Source organism: Theropithecus gelada, chromosome 19 (genome assembly GCF_003255815.1).
Source record: "Theropithecus gelada isolate Dixy chromosome 19, Tgel_1.0, whole genome shotgun sequence".
In the NCBI taxonomy this organism is placed as follows: Eukaryota; Metazoa; Chordata; class Mammalia; order Primates; family Cercopithecidae; genus Theropithecus; species Theropithecus gelada.
In genome coordinates, this window is record NC_037687.1 from 6,108,586 (window position 1) to 6,130,614 (window position 22,029).

Sequence of the window (22,029 nt, forward strand, 5' to 3'; positions counted from 1 at the left end):
ATGTCCAGTTCTCCTTGAAACAATTTACCCTTGGTGATTGTTAAAACTATTTTTTTTTTTCTCCCAGACGAGCTTCTCCCTAATTGATTGTTTTTATTTAACTGATGACTGTTAATTAACCAGCACTATTAGAACTTTACAGGCCATTGACGCACCGATGCGTGGTTTTAAGAGCCTCTTACTTGGTACAAACCTGAGTTTGAGCATCTGATCCTTTCAAGGGTAGCATAAAAGGACAATTTCCATAATGACGGGGCTTCTAAATAGCGGATTTTGTGTAAAAAGCACCTGAGTGCCGCAGAGATCTTTTATTTGTCTTGTGGCTTTGTCGCTGTCCGCTGCCACGTTTCTCTGCAACATGGAATCATTTCCATAGCAAATGCTTGTGACCCTGAACAGCCTTCGAAGGGGCAAGCTGAATACACATCAAACACATTTTTTTAAAACAAAACAAAACAAAAACATTTTTTTTCAGCCAAAGGTATTAACCACTTCCAGGCAACCAGAGAGCAGAAGGATAGAATGGCTGTGTGTGCCTGTGTTCCATATTAACCTCAAAGGCAAGGAAGAAGGAAAGGAAAGAGGAAAAAGAGAAATGGAGGGAAAAAAAGGAGAATTTGGAGAGAAAATGAAAGGGGTAACGGGGCACAGTGGCTCATGCCTGTAATCCCAGCACTTTGGGAGGCCTAGGTGGGTGAATCACTTGAGGTCAGGAGTTCGAGACCAGCCTAGCCAACATGGCAAAACCGCATCTCTACTAAAAATACAAAATTTAGCCCGTGTGGTGGCAGGCGCCTGTTAATACCAGGTACTCGGGAGGCTGAGGCATAAAAATCACCTGAATTCCAGAGGTGGAGGTTGCAGTAAGCTGAGATTGTGCCACTGCACTCAAGCCTGGGTGACAGACCTAGACCCTGTCTCAGACAAAAAAAAAAAAAAAGGCAAGGAATGAGAATGAAAGAGGTTTAAAAAAAGAGAGAAACAAAAAATTTCAGTAACAGAAGCTGTCAAGTATACTAGCTGCCTTCTTTATGAAAACAGAGATAAAAATGTTCAATTCTGGATGGGCATGGTGGCTCCTGCCTATAATCCCTGCACGCTGGGAGGCCAAGGCAGGGTGATCGTTTGAGGCCAGGAGTTTGAGACCAGTCTGGCCAAGAAAGCGAGACCTCATCTCTACAAAAAAATAAATAAAATCAGACTGGGCACAGTGGTTCACACGTGTAATCCCAGTACTTTGGGAGGCTGAGGTGGGCAGATCACTTGAGGCCAGTAGTTTGAGACCAGCCTGACCAACATGGTGAAACTCCGTCTCTACTAAAAATACAAAAATTAGCCAGGCATGCTGGCAGGCGCCTGTAATCCCAGCTACTCGGGAGGCTGAGGCAGGAGAATTGCTTGAATCCAGGAGGCAGAGGTTGCAGTGAACTGAGATTGCACCACTTCACTCCAGCCTGGGTGACAGAGCAAGACTCCATCTCAATCAATCAATCAATCAATCAAATCAACTGGGCATAGCAATGCAGACCTATAGTCCCAGCTACCCGGGAGGCTGAGGTGGAAGGATTGCTTGAGCCTGGAGAGGTTGAGATTGTAGTGAGCAGAGATTGTGCCATTGTACGATGGGCAACAGAGCAAGACCCTGTCTCAAAATAATAAGAAGAACTCAAAAAAGAGAATGTTCAATTCTTAGCTTAATTACAACCAAGCTGTAACAGTAACATAGTGCGTTCCCTAGTCTAGGTTCTGTGCCTGAATGTTAGCAACTTTTCAGAATTGATACAAAGATTTATCTTACAACTTGGCAAGGCAATCTAACAAAGGGGACTGTGGGGGCTTTGCAATTAGTTCGCATCTTTATAAACGACACTGGCTTCATCTGCATTATTTTAAGGATATCACCGTGTGAACTGCACCACTTTTATTATTATTATTGTTTTAATAGAGACAGGAGGCTGGGCACTGTGGCTCATGCCTGTAATCCCAGACTTTGGGAGGCTGAAGTGGGAGGATCACCTGAGCTGAGGGAGGTTGAGGCTGTAGTGAGCCACAATTGTGCCACTGCACTCCATTCTAAACAACAGAGTGACACCCTGTCTCAAAAAAACAAAACAAACAAAAAAAACCAAATTGAGATATAACTTACATACATCAAAGTGCACAATTCTTGTTTACATATGTGTGACTTTTTACGTGTGTGTGTGTGTGTGAACCCTTACCACCAGCACCCGGATCAAGGTATAGAACATTTCCTTCTCCCCAAAAGGCTCTCTCTTGTCCTTTTCCAGTAGATACCTCTACTCCATTCTTCTGACTTCTACCACCACATGTATTTTGCTTACTCTTTCATTTTATTTTAATTTTTTAGATGGAGTCTTGCTCTGTCGCCCAGGCTGGAGTGCAGTGGCGCGATCTCAGCTCACTGCAACCGCCATCTCCTGGTTCAAGCGATTCTTCTGCCTCAGCCTCCCAAGTAGCTGGGACTACAGGTGCATACCACAACGCCCAGCTGATTTTTTGTATTTTTAGTAGAGATGGAGTTTTGCCATGTTGGCCAGGCTTGTCTTGAACTCCTGACCTCAAGTGATCTGCCTGCCTCAACCTCCCAAAGTGCTGGGATTACAGGCATAAGCCACCACGCTCAGCCTTTTCTGGCTTCTTTAGTATGATATTATATCTGTGAAGTTCATTCATATTGTTGAATGCATCAGTTGTTCATTCTTTTAAAAAAAAAATCTGAGTGGTATTTCATTAAATAAATATACCACTATTTATAGGTTTATTCTCTTGTTGACAGACATTTGGTTTTCTTCTAATATCCTTTAAAAAGAGGGTTTTTTTTTGTTTTTTTTTTTTTTGAGACAGAGTCTCACTCTGTCTCCCAGGCTGGAGTACAGTGGTGAGACTTCGGCTCACTGCAACCTCCGCCTCCGAGTTTCAAGTGATTCTCCTGCTTCAGCCTACGAGTAGCTGGATTACAGGCACCTGTCACCACACCCGGCTAATTTTTATATTTTTAGTAGAGACAGGGTTTCACCATGTTTGCCAGGCTGGTCTTGAACTCCTGACCTTGGGTGATCTGCCTACCTCGGCCTCCCAAAGTGTTGGGATTACAGGCATGAGCCACTGTGCCCGGCCCGTCAAATTTTTAACAGACACAATTGGCAAGAAACTTTACGCACACAAACAAGCAGTAAGAAACTTCAAACCATTTTCTACAAGCCTTTAAAAATTATAACAGGTGAAATTATGTCTAAGGACCCCTCTTCTTCTTTATTCATTAACAAATATAAGTTTCAAAAATTCTTGACTGGGCACGGTGGCTCACACCTGTAATCCCAGCATTTCGGGAGGCCTAGGCAGGTGGATCACAAGGTCAGGAGATCGAGACCATCCTGGGTAACATGGTGAAACCCCGTCTCTACTAAAAATACAAAAAAAATTAGCTGGGCATGGTGGCGTCCACCTGTAGTCCCAGCTGCTGGGGAGGCTGAGGCAGGAGAATGGTGTGAACCTGGGAGGCAGAGCTTGCAGTGAGCTGAGATCACACCACTGCACTCCAGAGCAAGCCTCCATCTCAAAAAAAAAAAAAAAAAAAAAAAAAGTAAGTTATTGTAATGATATAAATGGCTTTTTGAATCCAGTTGAGTGTTTTCCCATCAGGCACTTCAAATGATAATGATGCTCTAATTTGCATGCATTGTTGGAACAGTCATCCAGTTGCTGGCTTGATCCCTGCTGAAAGAGCATACCAGCTGCAAATTGACAGAAGAATCTGATACATGTAAAGCTGGGGACTTGGAAGTTTTGTCTGGCGCTGCATCCACCAGGAGCCCCCTTCTGGTCTCCTCCAAGAACTGCACCTTGGCTTCACGGCCTTTCCTTGGCACCTGGAACATGGACTCCTTCAGTATCTTCCAGTACCTGGATCCACAGTGACACAGGATGTTCGTGGTGGACAGCGAGTGTCAGACGTAGGGATCAAAGACACACCTCCAGACCTCACTCCATACTGGCCATCCTGACGGGAGCCTTGGATGAGGCTGCTCATGGCTGTAGATGACATACCAAGGAACTAGAGCTTTTCAGATGCCACCTGGCCACACAGAGAACACCTTTTCAGACGTTCTCGGCCATAGCAGTGTTACTTGCTACTGTCAACATCCACTGCATTCTGTCAAATGTGTGTCATTTAAAGACCACAAGACATAACAAAAATTAATTCATTAAAACTTCCTGTATTTTATTTTTTAAACTGAGATAGGGTTTCTCTCTGTAGCCCGGGCTAGAGTGCAGTGGTGCAATCACAGCTTACTGCAACCTCAAACTCCTGGGATCAAACAATCTTCCTGCTTCCCAAGTAGCTGGGACTACAGGTACACGTCACCACATCTCGTTAATTTTCACATTTTTAGGAGAGATGAGGTGTCTCTATGTTGCTCAGACTGGCCTCAAACTCTTGACCTCAAGTGATCCCTCCGTGTTGGCCTTCCAAAGTGCTGGAATTACAGGTGTGAGCCACCATGCCTGGCTTAATTTTGCTTTTACACAGACACACACACACACACACACGATAAGAAAATTGCAATTTCAGGAGCCAAGACTTAGGACATCATTGATTCCTGATGGGGTTGGTCAAAACAAAACAAAACAGGACCACAAGATGGCAGTATTGCCTAACAAGCTTTATTGCACGGCACTTAGATAGGTTTGCATGTGGGCGATGTCCCTTCCAGCAGGACTCCTTCCAGAGGAGCTCCTGGAACAGAGGAGAGTTAGAGGCAGGGTTTAAGTGTCTAGGTGATGTCATTCAGTAGCAAGGTGGGGAGAGTGCATCATAGAACTCTGAAAGGCAAAAATAATTTGGAGTTTCTTATGGCTATAGGATTTGTCTTCTCTGTGATTAATAGGTGTTGGGTGCAATTTTGTGGGGTATGCAAAGTAGGTAGGCTCTAAACGACTAAACATATGCTTATTTGTGCAATATTTATAGCAATGGATTGTGTGAGAATTTGAGCTTGGTGCTGGTGGGCTTTGAGCTGTCAGGTCCCTGCCTGCCTGCTGTAAAGAAATAAATGGGGGCCGGGCATGGTGGCTCACGCCTGTAATCCCAGCACTTTGGGAGGCCAAGGCAGGCGGATCACGAGGTCAGGAGATTGAGACCACGGTAAAACCTCGTCTGTACAAAAAATACAAAAAATTAGCTGGGCGCAGTGCCGGGCGCCTGTAATTCCAGCTACTCGGGAAGCTGAAGCAGGAGAATGGCGTGAACCCACCAGGCGGAGTTTGCAGTGAGCTGAGATGGTGCCACGGCACTCCAGCCTGGGCGACAGAGTGAGATTCTGTCAAAAAAAGAAAGAAAGAGAGAGAGAAAGAAAGAAAGAAAGAAAGAGAAAAAGGAAGGAAGGAAGGAAGGAAGGAAGGAAGGAAGGAAGGAAGGAAGGAAGGAAGGAAGGAAGGAAGGAAGGAAGAGAAGGAAAGGAAAGAAAGAAAAAGAACGAAAGAAACAAAGAAAGAGAAAGAAAGAAGAAAGAAGAAAGAAAGAAAGGGAGAGAAAGAAAGAAAGGAGATAGGGCTGATAGAAAGACATCATCCTTGGCTCATTTATATAGCAAGTGACAACCAATGTCGCTCAAATTTTCTTGCCTCTAGACCTGCACCATCCACTCATATCCACATATCATTCTTCCTGGAAACTGCCACAGAACACGCAGACCTCCGTATCCACTTTTGTCAGTAGGGACACCCACTTTTGAAAAGCCACGGACCCCTTGCAATGAAGCTGCAGACACACCATTTAACTCAACCTGCCTGGAAAGGGAAAGTAAATGTTTTCTTCCCAATTTTTCCTAGGGAAATCCAGGCACATAAATGTATTCAGTAGCTCAATGATTTAAATTTCAGGGCTTGTGTCTGTGTGTTATTGGAAAAGCATTTGAGGCTGGCTGTCATGATTCATGCCTGTAATCCCAATACTTCGGAGGCTGAGGCAGGAGGCTAACTCGAGGCCAGGAGTTCCAGACCAGGCTGGACAACTCCACCTCTACAAAAAAATAAAATAAAATAAAATAATAAGCCCTGCATGGTGGTGCACACCTGTAGTTGTAGCTACTTAGGAGGCTGAGGTGGGAGGGTTGCTCGAGCCCAGGAATTCAAGGCTACAGAGAGCTATGATCACACCATGAGGCCTGGGCAACAGAGTGAGATTCTATCCCTAAAAAATAATGCATTTGAGAATTTTAGCAAATCTAAGTACATTTGGAGTCTGCTAATATTACTGTATGTGGGATTTTGGTGGGACCATCCCTAAGGATTTAGTAATAAAATGTCCCTTTATATTGTTGAGAATTTTAAATAAATCTTTAAAGCAGTTATGTTCTGGTAAATATTTAATAACTGGCTCTTGAGTGGCATGGGGCACTGATTTGCAGTGTTTGCCAATTCCTGTGGTGTAAATACTCCCACCGTGGCTGATTTCAAGGTACAGATGTGATACCACTAAATGTGAAGCTGAGAAGAGATGCATGCAATTGGCTCTGAGTCATGCAGTTGATACCTGCCAGCACCAGTACATCATGACTTCAAGCTGTCCTAGATGTGCCCTGTCTGAACTTCTGATCTACCAAAACCATGTGAGATGATAAGTGATTATCATTGTTTTAAGCTGCTAAGTTTTGGAGTAATTTATTGCAGGGCAATAGATAATACAGCAATGACATAGCCCTTTCTCATTCTTTTTCACAGCTGTATAGTAGTCCAGCTATGAAATGGAATACTATACAGCTGTGAAAAAGAATGAGAAAGGGCTATGTCATCGCTATGTTACCTATAAGGGATATATCATAACTATGTTATCTCATTCTTTTTTACAGCTGTATAGTATTCCAGCTGTGAAACAGAATACTATACAGCTGTGAAAAAGAATGAGAAAGGGACATATACCTATTATAGCAATTTGACCTCACCCAATGGTGAGAGTTCATTATGTAACCATATCGGACCAATCTGGTTCAACTTTTATGTAACAAAGTTGTGAGTTGTCTTTCAGTTGCCATGGACCCCAGGTTGCATGTTATATAATCAGAACATGTCCAGATGAGCTAAAAAGTCAACCACAGGTGGAACATAAGTGCTCAGACTAAGGAGCAGAACTGAATTAAGAAACAGATGCCACATGGAAATGATCCAGTATGCAATCAGCTCAAGCCCTGGCATCACACCATCACAAGAGCCAATCAGATCATGCCTCATTACCCTGTGACTATAAAACCTGCCCCAACTCCCAGTTCAAAGAGACAGATTTGAGTGTTTCCTCCCATTTTCTTGCCAGTTGGCTCACATTAAACCTTTCTCACTGCAAGACCATGGTGCTTTGCTGGTTGATGTTCCATTGTATACAGAGAAGTAGATCCAGTTTGGTTTGTAACAGTTACGTATGAGGTTTTGACTCTGCATCTCATGCTGTTGGAGCTTTTTAAATTTATTATTATTATTATTATTATTATTATTATTATTTATGCAGGGTCTTGCTCTGTTGCCCAGGCTGGAGTGCAGTGGTGCAATCACACCTCACAGCAACTTTGATCACCTGGGCTGAAGTGAACCTCTTACCTATCTCTTGAATAGCTGGGACTATAGCCATATGCCACCATGCTGGGCTAATTTTTTAAAAATTTTTTGTAGAGATGGGCTCTCACTATGTTCCCCCATCTGGTCTTGAACTCCTGGCCTCAAGCAATCCTCCTACCTTGGCCTCCCAAAGCACTGGAATCATAGGCATGAGCCACTGAGCCCTGCCTCTTTGATTTCTGAACTATGAATATGAATGTTTTACCTATTGAAAAAAATCAAATGAAGTAAAGGTACAAATAGAACAGGTCTCACACTGCACAAAGGATGTGGAGAAATTACGACTTTCATACCCTGCTAGTGGGAATGCAAAATGGTGCAGACACTGTGCAAAACAGTCTGACGGTTCCTCAGCAAAGTTAAACATAGAATTGCCACCTGACATAGCAATTCCACTCTTCTGTTGCAACCCAAAATAATTGAAGGCTGGTACTCAGATAAGTGTACGTGAATGTTCATAGCAGCATGGTTCATAATAGCCAAAAGGTGGAAATGACCCAAGTGTCTGTCCACCCATGGACGAATGGATAAACACAACGTGATCAATTCATGCAACGGAATATTATTCAGCCATAGCAAGGAACGAAGCCCTGGCACGTGCTGCAATGTGGAGGAACCTTGAGAACATTATGTGGGTTGAAAGAAACCACACACAGCTGGGCGCACAGCAGCTCACACCTGTAATCCCAGCACTTTGGGAGGCCAAGGCGGGCAGATCACGAGGTCAGGAGATCGAGACCATCCTGGCTAACACAGTGAAACCCCGTCTCTACTAAAAATACAAAAAAAAAACTAGCCGGGCGACGTGGTGGGTGCCTGTAGTCCCAGCTACTCGGGAGGCTGAGGCAGGAGAATGGCGTAAACCCAGGAGGCAGAGCTTGCAGTGAGCTGAGATCTGGCCACCGCACTCCAGCCTGGGCGACAGAGCGAGACTCCGTCTCAAAAAAATAATAATAAGATAGTACAGGCCAGCATGGTGGCTCATGCCTGTAATCCCAGCATTTTGGGAGGCTGAGGCGGGTGGATCACTTGAGGTGAGGAGTTTGAGAACAGCCTGGCCAACATGGTGAAATCCTGTCTCTACTAAAAATGCAAAAATTAGCCAGGTGTGGTGGTGCATGCCTGTAACCCCAGCTACTTGGGAGGCTGAGACAGGAGAATTGCTTGTACCTGGGAGGTAGAGGTTGCAGTGAGCCGTGATCATACCATTGCACTCTAGCCTGGGCTATATTAGTCTAAAAAAAAATAAAAAAACAAAAAATAAATAAAAAATAAAGAAATAAGATAGTAAACAAAAGAGGGGTGTTGAAATTCCTCCTGTGACTAATCGATTGGATATGTGAATAACTTTTTTTTTTTTGAGACAGAGTCTCACTCTGTTGCCCAGACTGGGATGCAGTGGTTAGATCTTGGCTTACTGGAGCCTCTGCCTCCTAGGTTCAAGCGATTTTTCTGCCTCAACCTCCTCCCGAGTAGCTGGGATTACAGGCACTTGCCACCACGCCCAACTAATTTATTGTATTTTTAGTAGAGACGAGGTTTCACCATGTTGGCCAGGCTGCTCTTGAACTCCTGACTTTAAGTGATCCAACCGCCTCTGCCTCCCAAAGCGCTGGGATGACAGGCGTGAGCCACCACACCTGGCTCTATTTTTATTTTTAATATGGCAAAATACGTATAACACTAAACTTACTACCTTAACCATTTTTAAGTGTACAGTGGTAAATTTTATGTAATTTTAAGTCATTAAAATTTTAATTTAAATACTCACATAGACTTGTGGCTACCATATTGGACAGGGTCAATTTTCCATTTTTTCCTTGAGTAAGTCATCTTGTCCTTGCATAATTCATCACTCTTTTATCAGCTGGACTTTGAGACTTAGAAACGACGAAATTTTCTTGCTGCTGTATTTCAATGAGGGGTATAATATTTGATTACATTATGTTGTGAGGGTTGGGCCTGGTGGCTCACGCCTGTAATCCCAGCACTTTGGGAGGCCAAGACAGGCGGATCACCTGAGGTCAGGAGTTCGAGGCCAGCCTGGCCAACATAGTGAAACCTCGTCTCTACTAAAAATACAAAAATTAGCCTGGTGTGGTGGCCGGCGCCGGTAATCCCTGCTACTCGGGAGGCTGAGGCAGGAGAATCACTTGAGCCCTGGAGGCAGAGGTTGCAGTGAGTCATGATGGCGCCATTGCACTCCAGCCTGGGCAACAGAGCGAGACTCTGTCTCAAAAAATAAATAAAATATAAAATAAAATAAAATAAAATAAAATAAAATAAAATAAAATGTTGTTAGAACAAGCAGCACAACTGGCATAAACAGGTTTGGGAACACACAGCTTGCGCTCAGTGAGCACACGGCAAGCCTGGTATGGAAGTGGATGCATGTGCATTTCAGAGCAGCCCTGCAAGGGTTCCGTACGAACCAGGGACCTTGCATGTTCTTTGGGGGATAGACCTTGGGTTAATGGATAAGTTGGTTAATTGGGTGTCTTGGAGGTTGGCTGAGAGCGCCCACTGTTCTTGACTCTTAAGACAAGATGGCACATGAGGTGAAAGCAGGTGCCCCAGTGGAGGATCCTAGAGCCAGCCAAGTAAGTGAGGAACCAACCACCCCCTTGCCCAGAGAGGTACTGGTGGAGGATACACAGGTGACTCACACTGCCAGGTGAGTCCCCCCTTCTCCATTTCTGGTGTGAACACCTGGATTCTTTTACAGTGTTACCCTTGGCTTGAGTTCACTTTGCCCTTGGCTCTGGGGGAGAGGGAGTCTCCTGGGGTCTGCTGGATTAGAAGAGATGAATTTTGCCAAATGAATGCTTCTCTTTCTGCAGCTGTTGCCTTTATGCAATGCCATTTCTATCTTCAGTTCTTTCTCCATTAAAATGTGAGCCATGGCCTGGAATGAACTTCATCCTTCTGTGTGGAGGAAGCGTCCTCAACTGCCCAGACAGGCTCAGCTTCGGGTCTGTGTACGAAGAACGCCTGGAAGGGAGTGGGGAGTCGAGCTCAAAGAGTAACAGCCAAGACTCTGGGAGAGTGGTCAGCTCAGAGTCCTCAGGGAAGCGGGTGTGGGATGAGAGTACATGTTATTATCTTACCTGGGGCAGGTGGAATAAAGGTAAGAGAAGGCAAGTGGAGGATTTCAGTGACATACAATGCCTGCCTTTGTTGCAGAGAGCTTATTGGGAAGCGGATCAGAGGAACTGAGCTTGCAAAAGGTTTGTTTAGAGGGATGGATACTGATGGAAGGGAAAGAGAAGGGAAGGGAAAGAAACAGGATGGGGGGGAGAGAGAGAGAGAGAGAGAGAGCGAGTGAGAGAGCGAGTGAGCATGAGAAGTCCAGCTGCCCCCAGCTCTGTAGCTGGGATGGTCCCTGAGTTGTCCTGATTTGGGGAGAGGGGCCTGAGATTTTATGTCTCCACGCGGATGTTGGTGGCCCAGGGAAGGGAACAAGACCCTGGATGAGGAGGTGCTATTCGGCAGATGCTGACCTGAAGGGGTGGACAGCAGAGGTCTGCTTCGGGTAGCATTCCCAGAAGCTGGGGCACACGTCTTTCATCGCTGAAAAGACCTGGGTAGCACAGCAGTGTCCTCCTCACCCTTGCTGAAACTTGTCTGGGATAGCTATGGACAGACTTCCTCTGAGCAGATTTACTTTTCCATGGTGAGAGGGTGTGTGTGTGTGTATGTGATTATGTGTCTCTATGAAGGTGTGAGTGCATATGTGTGTGTCATACTGTATGTAACTGTGTATGCCTGCATGTAATTATGTACACGTGTGTGATTGTGTCTCTATATGAAGGTGTATGTGTGTATACGTGTGCGTCATACTGTATGTAACTGAGTGTATATGTGTGCATGTAATTATGTGCATGTGTGTGATTGCGTGTCTATATGAAGGTGTATGTGAGTGCATATGTGTGTGTGTCATACTGTGTGTGTGTATATAACTGTTCGAGTATGTGTGTGTGAATGTGTGGTGACTGTATGTGCAACTGTGTGTCGGCATGAGGGTGTGTGTGCATAACTTTGGGAGGATATGCGTGTGTCTCTGTGTGTCTGTAGGAGAGTGTATATGAATGAATATGTGTGTCATAAGGTATGTGTGTATGAGGGTTTGTGTGAGTCTGAGCAAGTGTGTGCATATGTGTGTGAGTGTATATATTTGGTATCTGTATGAGAGTGTGTGAGAATGTGGGGTGTGCAAGTGTGAGTGTGTGCAGGGGTGAGGACATATGAGTGTGACTGTATATGTGACTGTGTCTGCATGAAGGGGTGTGTGCCTGTGTGTGGGTGTATTTGCACGATGGCACACAGGAGTGTGAGTGTGTGTGATTATGATTACGTGTATAATTAGGTGTATGTCAGTGCATATATGTGTGTGTATGTAATTGTGTGTGTGAGGCTATGTGAGAGTGTGATCATGTATGTGCATATGTGAGTGCATGTGTATATAATTTTATGAGGGTGTGTGTGAGCATGTGCGTGCATATGTATGGGAGTGTGTGTGTAATTGTGTGTCTGTATGAGGCAGTGTGACCACGCGTGTCCATATATGTGAATGTGGGAATGCATATATGTAATTGTGTGTGTGTATGAGGGTGTGTGAGAATGTGAGCATGTGTGTGCATATGTATGTGTGTGAGTGCATGCAATTGTGTGTCTGCATGAGGCAGTGTGAGCCTGTGTGTGCATATGTATGTGAGTGTATGAGTGTGTGTAATTGTGTCTGCATGAGGCTGTGTGACTATGCATGTCCATATATGTGTGTGTGGGAATGCATATATGTAATTGTGCATCTGCATGAGGGCCTGAGCATTGTGACTGTGTGACCATCATATATTGTGTGTCTGACAGTGTACATATGTATGAAATTGGACATCTCTATAATGAGGCATGTGTGTGACAGCATACGTGCATGGCTATGCGGATGAGTGTACATGCATGTAATCGTGTCTGTAGGCGAGTGCATGTGACTGTGTGTGTGCACATGTGTGTGTGTGCATGCCTGCCGGTTTGTGTCTGTATGAAGGCATTTGAATTGTGCAAACAGGTGTGATTATGGGAGCATGTTGTGAGTTTGAGTGTGTGTATGTGAGTGTGCTTTTGACTGTGCCCATGGGAAGGTGTGAGTGTGTGTGAGTACCTGTGCATGTGAGAGTGTCTGAGCGAGCGTGTGTGCAACTTGCATAAATCTGTCTGGCACCAGCAAAGTGGCTCAATCATCATTAGAGACAGAGGTCCCTTCCCTCCTATTGGGGACCTCCTATCAAGAGGTCCCTTGACTTGCTCCCTCCCCTCCAGCTTCACCCCTGTCCAAGGAGGCTGCTTCTGATCCCAGGATTCTACTGGGCGGGGGGTTGGGGAAGGGCATCACCTCCTTTCCTTTACAGGCATGACCAGGCATGGCCCCCACCACTTATGCCCACTTCCCACAGGGCAGGACGTAGCCACCCGGACACGGTCAGGGAGTCTGGGAAACATTCTCTTTAGGTGAAGGCTCTGGGGAAGAAGGGCTGGATGGACATTGGTGGACACTGGCTCTCCTAGCACAGCTGCCCAGGTGCTCTGCAGAGTGGATATTTGTGAAACATTCAAAAGGCCCCGGTGACCAGGCCCGGTGGCTCACACCTGTAATCCCTGAACCGTGAGAGGCCAAGGCGGGCGGATCACAAGGTCAGGAGTTCAAGACCAGCCTGGCCAACATGGCGAAACCCCGTCTCTACTAAAAATACAAAAGATTAGCCTGGTATGGTGGCGGGCGCCTGTAATCCCAGCTACTCGAGAGGCTGAGGCAGGAGAATCGCTTGAACCCGGGAGGTGGAGGTTGCAGTGAGCTGAGATCGCGCCATTGCACTCCAGCCTGGGTGACAGGGCAAGACTGAGTCTCAAAAAAAGAAAGAAAAGAAAGAAACCACTCCCAGACTCCCTGCCTGGGTGGGATCCTCTGATCAAGCCCTCAACACGCCTTGGGGCTTCTCTTCACAATAAGTTTGCATTTGTTTGTGTGACTCTAGGCCTCCCCTTATTTTCTTGAACAGGCCGCATTTGGTTTTGTTCATCTTTTTTATTTATTTTTTTGAGACGGAGTCTCGCTGTGTCGCCCAGGCTGGAGTACAGCGGCGCGATCTCGGCTCACTGCAAGCTCTGCCTCCTGGGTTCACGCCATTCTCCTGCCTCAGCCTCCGGAGTAGCTGGGACTACAGGCGCCGCCACCACACCCGGCTAATTTTTTGTATTTTTAGTAGAGACGGGGTTTCACTGTGTTAGCCAGGATGGTCTCGATCTCCTGACCTTGTGATCCGCCCACCTCGGCCTCCCAAAGTGCTGGGATTACAGGCGTGAGCCACCGCGCCCGGCCTGGTTTTCTTCATCTTTATGTCTCCAGCATCCAGCACAATCCCTGTCATTACGGTCATGGCTCCATAAAAATGTCATGAACACACACAGAAGTGCGTGCATGCATGAATCAATTAACGATGCATGAAAAAGCAATCTCCCCGTCCCGGAAGCAGCTTCCCCTAGGGTGGGGGTGGGGTGCGGAGGCAGGGACAGCCAGTGATGTCACAAGAGGTGGCTGGGATGGAAGGTTCTGGAAGGTTGAATGGGGTAGAAGGCCTGTTGTGGAGGGAAACCACCCAACCTCCTGCCTGCCACCACCACCATCATCCTGGCTGGACGGAGAGGGTGACGGGGGCTGGGAAGGGGCAGCTCATGTTCAGGTTTCCAGGAGGGGCTACCTGTTTACTGTCTTTGCAGGAAGAAGAAAACACCTGAGTGACCAGATGTCCCAGCTCCAGGTGCCTTGCCAGATGGCCAGAACCACACCTCTTGAAGAGTGACAGGTGCCAGTGGTATGGGAGAAGGGCACGTGTTTTCTTTTTTTTTTTTGAGACAGGGTCTCACTCTTTCTCCCAGGCTACAGTGCAGTGGCATGATCTCAGCTCACTGCAACCTCTGCCTCCCAGGCTCCAGCGATCCTCCCACCTCAACCTCCCAAGTAGCTGGGATTACAGGCACCCGCCACCATGTCCAGCTAATTTTTTTTTTTTTTTTGAGACTGAGTCTCACTCTGGCATGATCTCGGCTCACTGCAAGCTCCACCTCCTGGGTTCACGCCAGTCTCCTGTCTCAGTCTCCCAAGTAGCTGGGACTACAGTCACCCACCACCACGCCCAGCTAATTTTTTGTATTTTTTTAGTAGAGACGGGCTTTCATCGTGTTAGCCAGGATGGTCTCGACCTCTGATCTCATGATCCGCCCACCTCAGCCTCCCAAAGCGCTGGGATTACAGGCGTGAGCCACCGCACCCAAACCCTACATGGCCTTTTAAAATTGCAAAACATATAATGCATGTAAAATAACACAAAACATACCTGCACGATTTAATGAATAACAATAAATATCTGTGTGCCCTTTTCACTTCGTGAAATCGAATATTACTAGTAACTTACAAGTCCTCTGTGGAGAACTCCTGAGCTCAAGTGATCCACCTGCCTCGGCCTCCCAAAGTGCTGGGCTCAGAGGCATGAGCCACCGCGCCCAGCCTGCATGCATTTTTGCACATCTGCTGGGGGTGAAATCATCGTGTGATTTTTAACGTGCAGTTCCCTGATGACCAAAGCTCCTGAGCATCTTGTCCAGGATTTATAGCCCATCCAGGCTCCTCTTTTGTGACCTGCCTGCTTACATTTTTCATCATAAAACACTAGGTTGTTTACTTTTGTCTTTTAAATCCAGAGTTCTTGTCATACTCCGGATACTAATTTTATTTGCCCATTTTGCATTACCATAAAGTAATACCTGAAGATGGGTAATTTATAAAGGAAAGAGGGGCCTGGTGCGGTGGTTCACGCCTGCAAATCCCAGCACTTTGGGAGGCTGATGTGGGGGGAGTGCTGGAGGTCAGGAGTTCAAGACCAGCCTGGGCAATATGGCGAGGCCCCCAGCTCTACAAAAATAAAAATAAAAATAAATTAGCCAGGCATGGGGGCATGCACCTGTAGTCCCAGCTATCTGAGGGGAAGAGAGTTCCAGGCAGAGGGCTGGTGTAAGAACCACGTGTATGTTAGAGGGCTTCATTCACCAAAGCGTTTACTCAAGTTGTTGCCTGCTGGGTTCCTGCGCTCACTGATAGAAACATTTACAGTCCATACAGTCTAGATTACTGCAAATCTAGAATTCAGAACAACTGCTTGATTCTTGTATCGAGTACACTCTTTATCATGAACAAAATCGCACAATTTTCCTCCCTGAAAGCCACTGGAAATATCAGTTTCAATAAATATCGACCAATAATTTGGCCTCCACTTCCCCCAGGGGACAAAGTTGACCATATCTGGGGACATTTTTGATTGAAATAAATTGATATTTAGAATTTGTGATTTTAGGCCAGGCGCAGTGGCTGACACCTGTAATCCCAGCACTTTGGGAGGCTGAGGCCGGTGGATCACCTGAGGTTGGGAGTTTGAGACCAGCCTGACCAACACAGAGAAACTCTGTCTCTACTAAAAATACAAAATTAGCCAGGCATAGGCCAAGCGCAGTGGCTCACGCCTGTAATCCCAGCACTTTGGGAGGCTGAGGCGGGCGGATCACGAGGTCAGGAGATGGAGACCATCTTGGCTAACACGGTGAAACCCCGTCTCTACGAAAAATACAAAAAAATTAGCCGGGCGTGGTGGCGGGTGCCTGTAGTCCCAGCTACTCAGGAGGCTGAGGCAGGAGAATGGTGTGAACCCAGGAGGCAGAGCTTGCAATGAGCGGAGATCACACCACTGTACTCCAGCCTGGGCGACAGAGCGAGACTCCATCTCAAAAAAAAAAAAAATTAGCTGGGTATGGTGGCCTGTAATCCCTGCTACTCGGGAGGCTGAGACACAAGAATTGCTTGAACCCAGGAGGTGGAGGCTGCAGTGAGCCGAGATTGTGCCACTGCACTCTAGCCTAGGCAACAAAACAAAACCCCATGTGATCTTAAGTCTGATTACTGATAAACGTTTTCTAAAGAGATGGCATTGATTTTATCACAATGAATGAGAGCACCTGTTTTCCCACATTTTCATAATAGGAAATATTGTCACCTTTTTTGATCTTACTTAACCTGAGAGGTGAAAACTGCATCATATTTTCTATTGTATTTCTCATAGGACTGAGTTTGAGCATGTTTTCTTCTTTTTAAAAGTCATTTTTTAGTTTCAGATAATTATCTGTTCATGTCCTTTGCCCACTTTCCCTTTGGGTTTTGGTCTTTTTCTGACTAACTCCTCAGGGTTCTTTACATATGAAGGAAATCAAGCTTTTATATTTTGGATGTATTGTCCATATCTTTCCCTAATTTGTAGATCTCTTGATTTTTGTTTATGGTATTCTTTGCTATGTGGAAAATTTAAAAATTTTATGTAGCAAGATTTATCCTGTTTCTCCTTTAGGCCCTTTGAGTTTTCATATTAATACTACCTTTAAGAGAAGGTAAATGTGTGGTCCCATAAGAGTTTCTTTCCCTTGGGAGGCTTGAAAATGTTTTCTCACCCACAGAGTTGTGTATAGGCCCAGACTTTTTCTGTAAACTCACAGATTGAATACCCTCTGGGTTTTACAAATGCTGTAGTATCTGGCATGCCCGCCACTCTCCTCTCCTCCCAGGCCCAGGACAGGCATGACCAATGGATCCCAGGATGCTAGGCAGACATGACTAGTGGATGGAGGAGTTGGCCTCATACCTACAGCCCCTTTACCAATCCTGTTAAACTCCTGCTTTTTTGCCCTGCAGTACTGTGAAGCATGGTTTCTGCACACCTTGAATGATTGGAACCCCAAAGACTCAAGAAGGAGCTAAAGATCTTGAAGTAGACATGAATAAAACACAAGGTATATTGCACTAAAGAGTGCGTGGGAGAGAGACAGGCACGTTGATTCCACAAAGGCTCTTGGCAGAGGAGTCAGGATCTAGAAAGATGTAGCCGTTCCTTGACTGACCCTGCTGACCCCACCCTCCACCCGTTTTTTTGAGACAGTGTCTTGCTCTGTCATGCAGGCCGGAGTGCAGTGGTGCCATCATAGCTCACTGCAGCCTTGACCTCACAGGCTCAAGTGATCCTCCTGCCTCAGCCCTCCAAGTAGCTGGGACTACAGGTGCACACCACCATGCCCAGCTCTGTATTTTTTTGAAGAGACAGGGTTTTGCTTTGCTCCCCAGGCTGGTCTTGAACTCCTGGGCTCTAGCAATCCTCCTACCTTGGCCTCCCAAAGTGCTGGAATTACAGCTGTGGGCCACTATGCCCAGCCTGGGGCCTATTTTCTACTCTTGATAAGGTGTTGAGGTAGCAGGGCAAGTGGTTCACTTAATTCAGAGCTCTGCTCTACTGGTCATGTGACACTGGGCAAGTCACTTGCTCTTTGGAGGCCTCATTTGCATATCTGAATGATGGGGGCATTGATAACAGCACCTGCCTGTCAGGATGGTGAGCCCAAGTGGATAAAGTACCCAGGAACCATCCATGTGGATATGGCGCAGATATGATCATAGTGACTTATTAACATTAGGCTGTAGGCCAGGTGCGGTGGCTCACGCCTGTAATCCCAGCACTTTGGGAGGCCGAGGCAGGCGGATCACGAGGTCAGGAAATCGAGACCATCCTGGCTAACATGGTGAAACCCTGTCTCTACTAAAAATACAAGAAGATTAGCCAGGTGTGGTGGCGGGCACCTGTAGTCCCAGCTACTCGGGAGGCTGAGGCAGGAGAATGGCGTAAACCCGGGAGGCAGAGCTTGCAGTGAGCCAAGATCGCGCCACTGCACTCCAGCCTGGGTGACAGAGCGAGACTCCGTCTCAAAAAAAAAAAAAAATTAGGCTGTAATCATTTTACTGCCAGAGCTAAAGTCAAGGGACATGGTGACATTATAGACAGCTGTGATACCAGTGGGCTGGGGGAGGTCCTCAAATGCCGGTGGGACCTCGAACCCAGCCATTGTCCAAGCTCTTGACACCATCGAGAGTGAATTCAAGAAACAAGTCAGAAAATAGTGAAAGTGGGCCAGGCATGGTGGCTCACGCCTGTAATCCCAGCACTTTGGGAGGCCGAGGTGAGCGGATCACGAGGTCAGGAGTTCGAGGCCATCCTGGGTAACACGGTGAAACGCCGTCTCTACTAAAAAATACAAAAAATTAGCAGAGTATGGTGGTGGGTGCCTGTAGTCCCAGCTACTTGGGAGGCTGAGACAGGAGAATGGCGTGAACTCAGGAGGCGGAGCTTGCAGTGAGCCAAGATCGCATCACTGCACTCCAGCCTGGGCCACAGAGTGAGACTACGTTTAAAAAAAAAAAAAAAAAAAAAAAAACTGAAAGTACTGAGGTTTATGGCAAATAAAAGTACTTGCATTGCAAAATGCACATTCAAGGAGAGGGAGTGCGGGAGTACTCGAAAGATAGCGTCATGCACAAAAGGAGTTTGGGGACCTTTATGGGTCCAAGGGATGGAATATTCATCTAAATCCCTAGAAAATTGGCTGAGCACAGTGGTTCACGACTGTAATCTCAGCACTTTGGGAAGCTGAGGTGGGCAGATTGCTTGAGGCCAGAAATTCGAGACCAGCCTGGACAACATGACAAAACCCTGCCTCTTAAAACTACAAAAATTAGCCAGGTGTGGTGGCACATGCCTGGAATGTAGTGAGTCTCAACTCACTGCAACCTCTGCCTCCCAAGCTCAAGTGATTCTCATGCCTTGGCCACCCAAGTAGCTGGCATTACAGGCATGCACCACCATGCCTGGCTAATTTTTTTTAACAAAGTGCCCCAAACTGAGTGTCTGAAACAACAGAAACGTATTGTCTCACAATTCTAGAGGCCAGATTTCTGAGATGAAGGTGTGGGTAGTGAGGTTGCAGTGAGCCAAGATCACACTACTGCATTCCAGCCTGGGCAACAGAGTGAGACTCCGTCTCAAAAAATAATAATAATAGGCCAGGCATGGTGGTTCACGCTTGTAATCCCGCTTGTAATTCGGGAGGCCAAGGCGGGCGGATTGCCTGAAGTCAGGAGTTCGGGACCAGCCTGACCAACATGGAGAAACTCTGTCTCTACTAAAAATACAAAAGTAGCTAGGCGTGGTGGTACATGCCTCTAATCCCAGCTACTTGGGAGGCTGAAGCAGAATTGTTTGAACCCAGGAGGCAGAGGTTGCAGTGAGCCGAGCCTGGCCAAGAACAGCAAAACTTCATCTCAAGAACAAAAACAAAACAAAATAATAATAAAAAAAATAAGATGGGGCCAGGTGCGGTGGCTCATGACTGTAATCCCAGCACTTTGAGAAACTGAGAGAGGATTGTTTGAGCCCAGGAGTTTGAGATCAGCCTCAGAAACACAGTAGAACCCCATCTCTACAAAACATTAAAAAATAAAATTTACATGGTGGTGTTCACCTGTAGTCCCAGTTATTTGGAAGGCTGAGGTGGGAGGATGGTTTGAGCCTAGGAGGTCGAGGTTGCAGTGAGCTGTGATTGTGCCAGGGCACTCCAGCCTGCTGACAGAGTAAGACTGTGTCTCCAGAAAAAAAAAAGAAAAGAAAAGAAAAAACAAACAAAAAAACAAAAAACAATGGACAGAACAAAAATAGCAGGACAGATGTGTGATAATATATACTAAAATGCTAGCAGTTGTAGAATCTAGGTGTTGGGTAAGAAAGTGCTTGGTATACAATCCTTTCGACTTATTAAAATTTTTTTTGGGGGGAATGAAAAAATAAATAAAGAGAAAGGAAGCTTGTCTTGCCAGTGTTGACCACATAACTTCACCCTAAAAGGGGATTAATTCAACTCTCAGCACCTTAGGTCCAAAAAGACACCAACCGCCCCCTATCCAAAGTTGTTAAATAAATTAAAACATTTGCCACCAACTCTGGTAACTATTTGCAGTTACTCCCAGGCTGTGGACCACCTGTCGAGATGGAGAAGTCCTTCTGAGGCTATCCAAACATGGACCGGGCCATGAGACCCCGATGACCATCCCTGAATTTTTTCGAGAGTCAGTCAACCGATTTGGAATTTATCCAGCCCTTGCATCCCTGAATGGCAAAAAATGGGAAGTTCTGAATTTCAACCAGTACTACGAGGCTTGTCGGAAGGCTGCAAAATCCTTGATCAAGGTAAGATCCATTCATTCATTCTCCTTTGTTCAACCATTCATTCTGAATAGGTAATACACGTACATATATGTGATACAAAATTCACAGGGCACCAAAAGATACAAAGGTTAATTGGTGAAAAATTTCCCTCTGATTCATGAGCCTCAGACATCTAGTTCCTCTCCAAGGAAGCAGCCACCATTGTCAGTTTTTTGTGTGTCCTTTTGAGAACTAGATTATGTATATATACATAAAACACAATTTTTATATATGCAAAATTTTACACACATAATAGCCTACTACACCCATGCTTGCATTTGTCCCTAACATACTATATCTATGTATTAGTTAGTTGCTGCTGCATAACAAATTATCCCAAAACATACTGACTTGAAATGACAAACATTTATCATCTCACAATTTCTGTGGATTGAGAATTTAGGAGCTACTTTGAAATTGGGTGGTTCTGGCTCCAGGTCTCTCATGAGGTTGCAGCCAAGTTATCAGCTGGGGCTGTCTCATCTGAAGGCTCAACCAGGGCTGGAGGCTTTACTTCCAAACTTACTTACCTAGATGGCTGGTTGTTGGCAGGAAGTCTCAGCACCTCATTCCATGGCCTTCTCCACAGAATTGCTTGAGTGTCTTCATAGCATGGTTGCCAGTCCCCCCTAGAATGAATGAAGTAAAAGAAAGAGGGAAAAAGGCTGGGGTCAGTGGCTCATGTCTGTAATCCTAGGGCTCTGGGACATTGAGGCAGGAGGATCACTGAGCCCAGGAGTTCAAGATCAGCCTGGGCAACATAGACCCCAGTCTCAACAAAAAATTTTAAAATTAGCTAGATGCAGTGGCACATGCCTGTAGATCCAACTATCAGGAGGCTGAGGTGGGAGGATCACTTGAGCCTGGGAGGTTGAGGCTGCAGTGACCTGTGATTGCACCATTGCACTCTAGCCTGGGCAACAGAGTGAGATCGTGTCTTAAAGAAAAAAAAGAGAGAGAACCATGTGTTTGGGCTGGGTTTCTTCTTGGTGGCCCCACCCTCATACTATGTCGCTGTGGCTAGTTCATCTCTCCTGAAAGAGGGTCTCCTTTAGCCATATTCTTAGTTCCGTGGAGTTGAAGGTCCCTCTCCTCCTCTAAATCTTGGAGACCTGACCAAGCATGGTGACTCATGCCTGTAATCCCAGCACTTTGGGAAGCCAAGTTTGGCCGATCAAGGTCAAGAGGTCAAGAGTTTGAGACCAGCCTAGCCCACATGGTGAAACTC

At 46.0% G+C, this 22,029-nt stretch overlaps 1 protein-coding gene across 6 annotated transcripts in view; it reads left to right on the top strand.

Moving 5' to 3' along the window:
* Positions 1-14,206: 14,206 nt before the first annotated feature.
* ACSBG2 (acyl-CoA synthetase bubblegum family member 2) overlaps positions 14,207-22,029 on the top strand; it is a 47,197-nt gene continuing 39,374 nt past the window's right edge. For 2 of the 6 annotated variants that reach the window (XM_025366945.1, XM_025366948.1), the window contains exons 1-4: positions 14,207-14,237; positions 14,398-14,483; positions 17,411-17,508; positions 20,554-20,783. In XM_025366945.1, the coding sequence (XP_025222730.1) occupies positions 17,442-17,508; positions 20,554-20,783 (297 nt within the window). In that variant the 5' untranslated portion in view covers positions 14,207-14,237; positions 14,398-14,483; positions 17,411-17,441. Of the gene's footprint in view, positions 14,484-17,410; positions 17,509-20,553; positions 20,784-22,029 lie in introns of all 6 variants that reach the window. The other 4 variants (XM_025366943.1, XM_025366946.1, XM_025366947.1 and 1 more) reach the window with 3 other exon arrangements.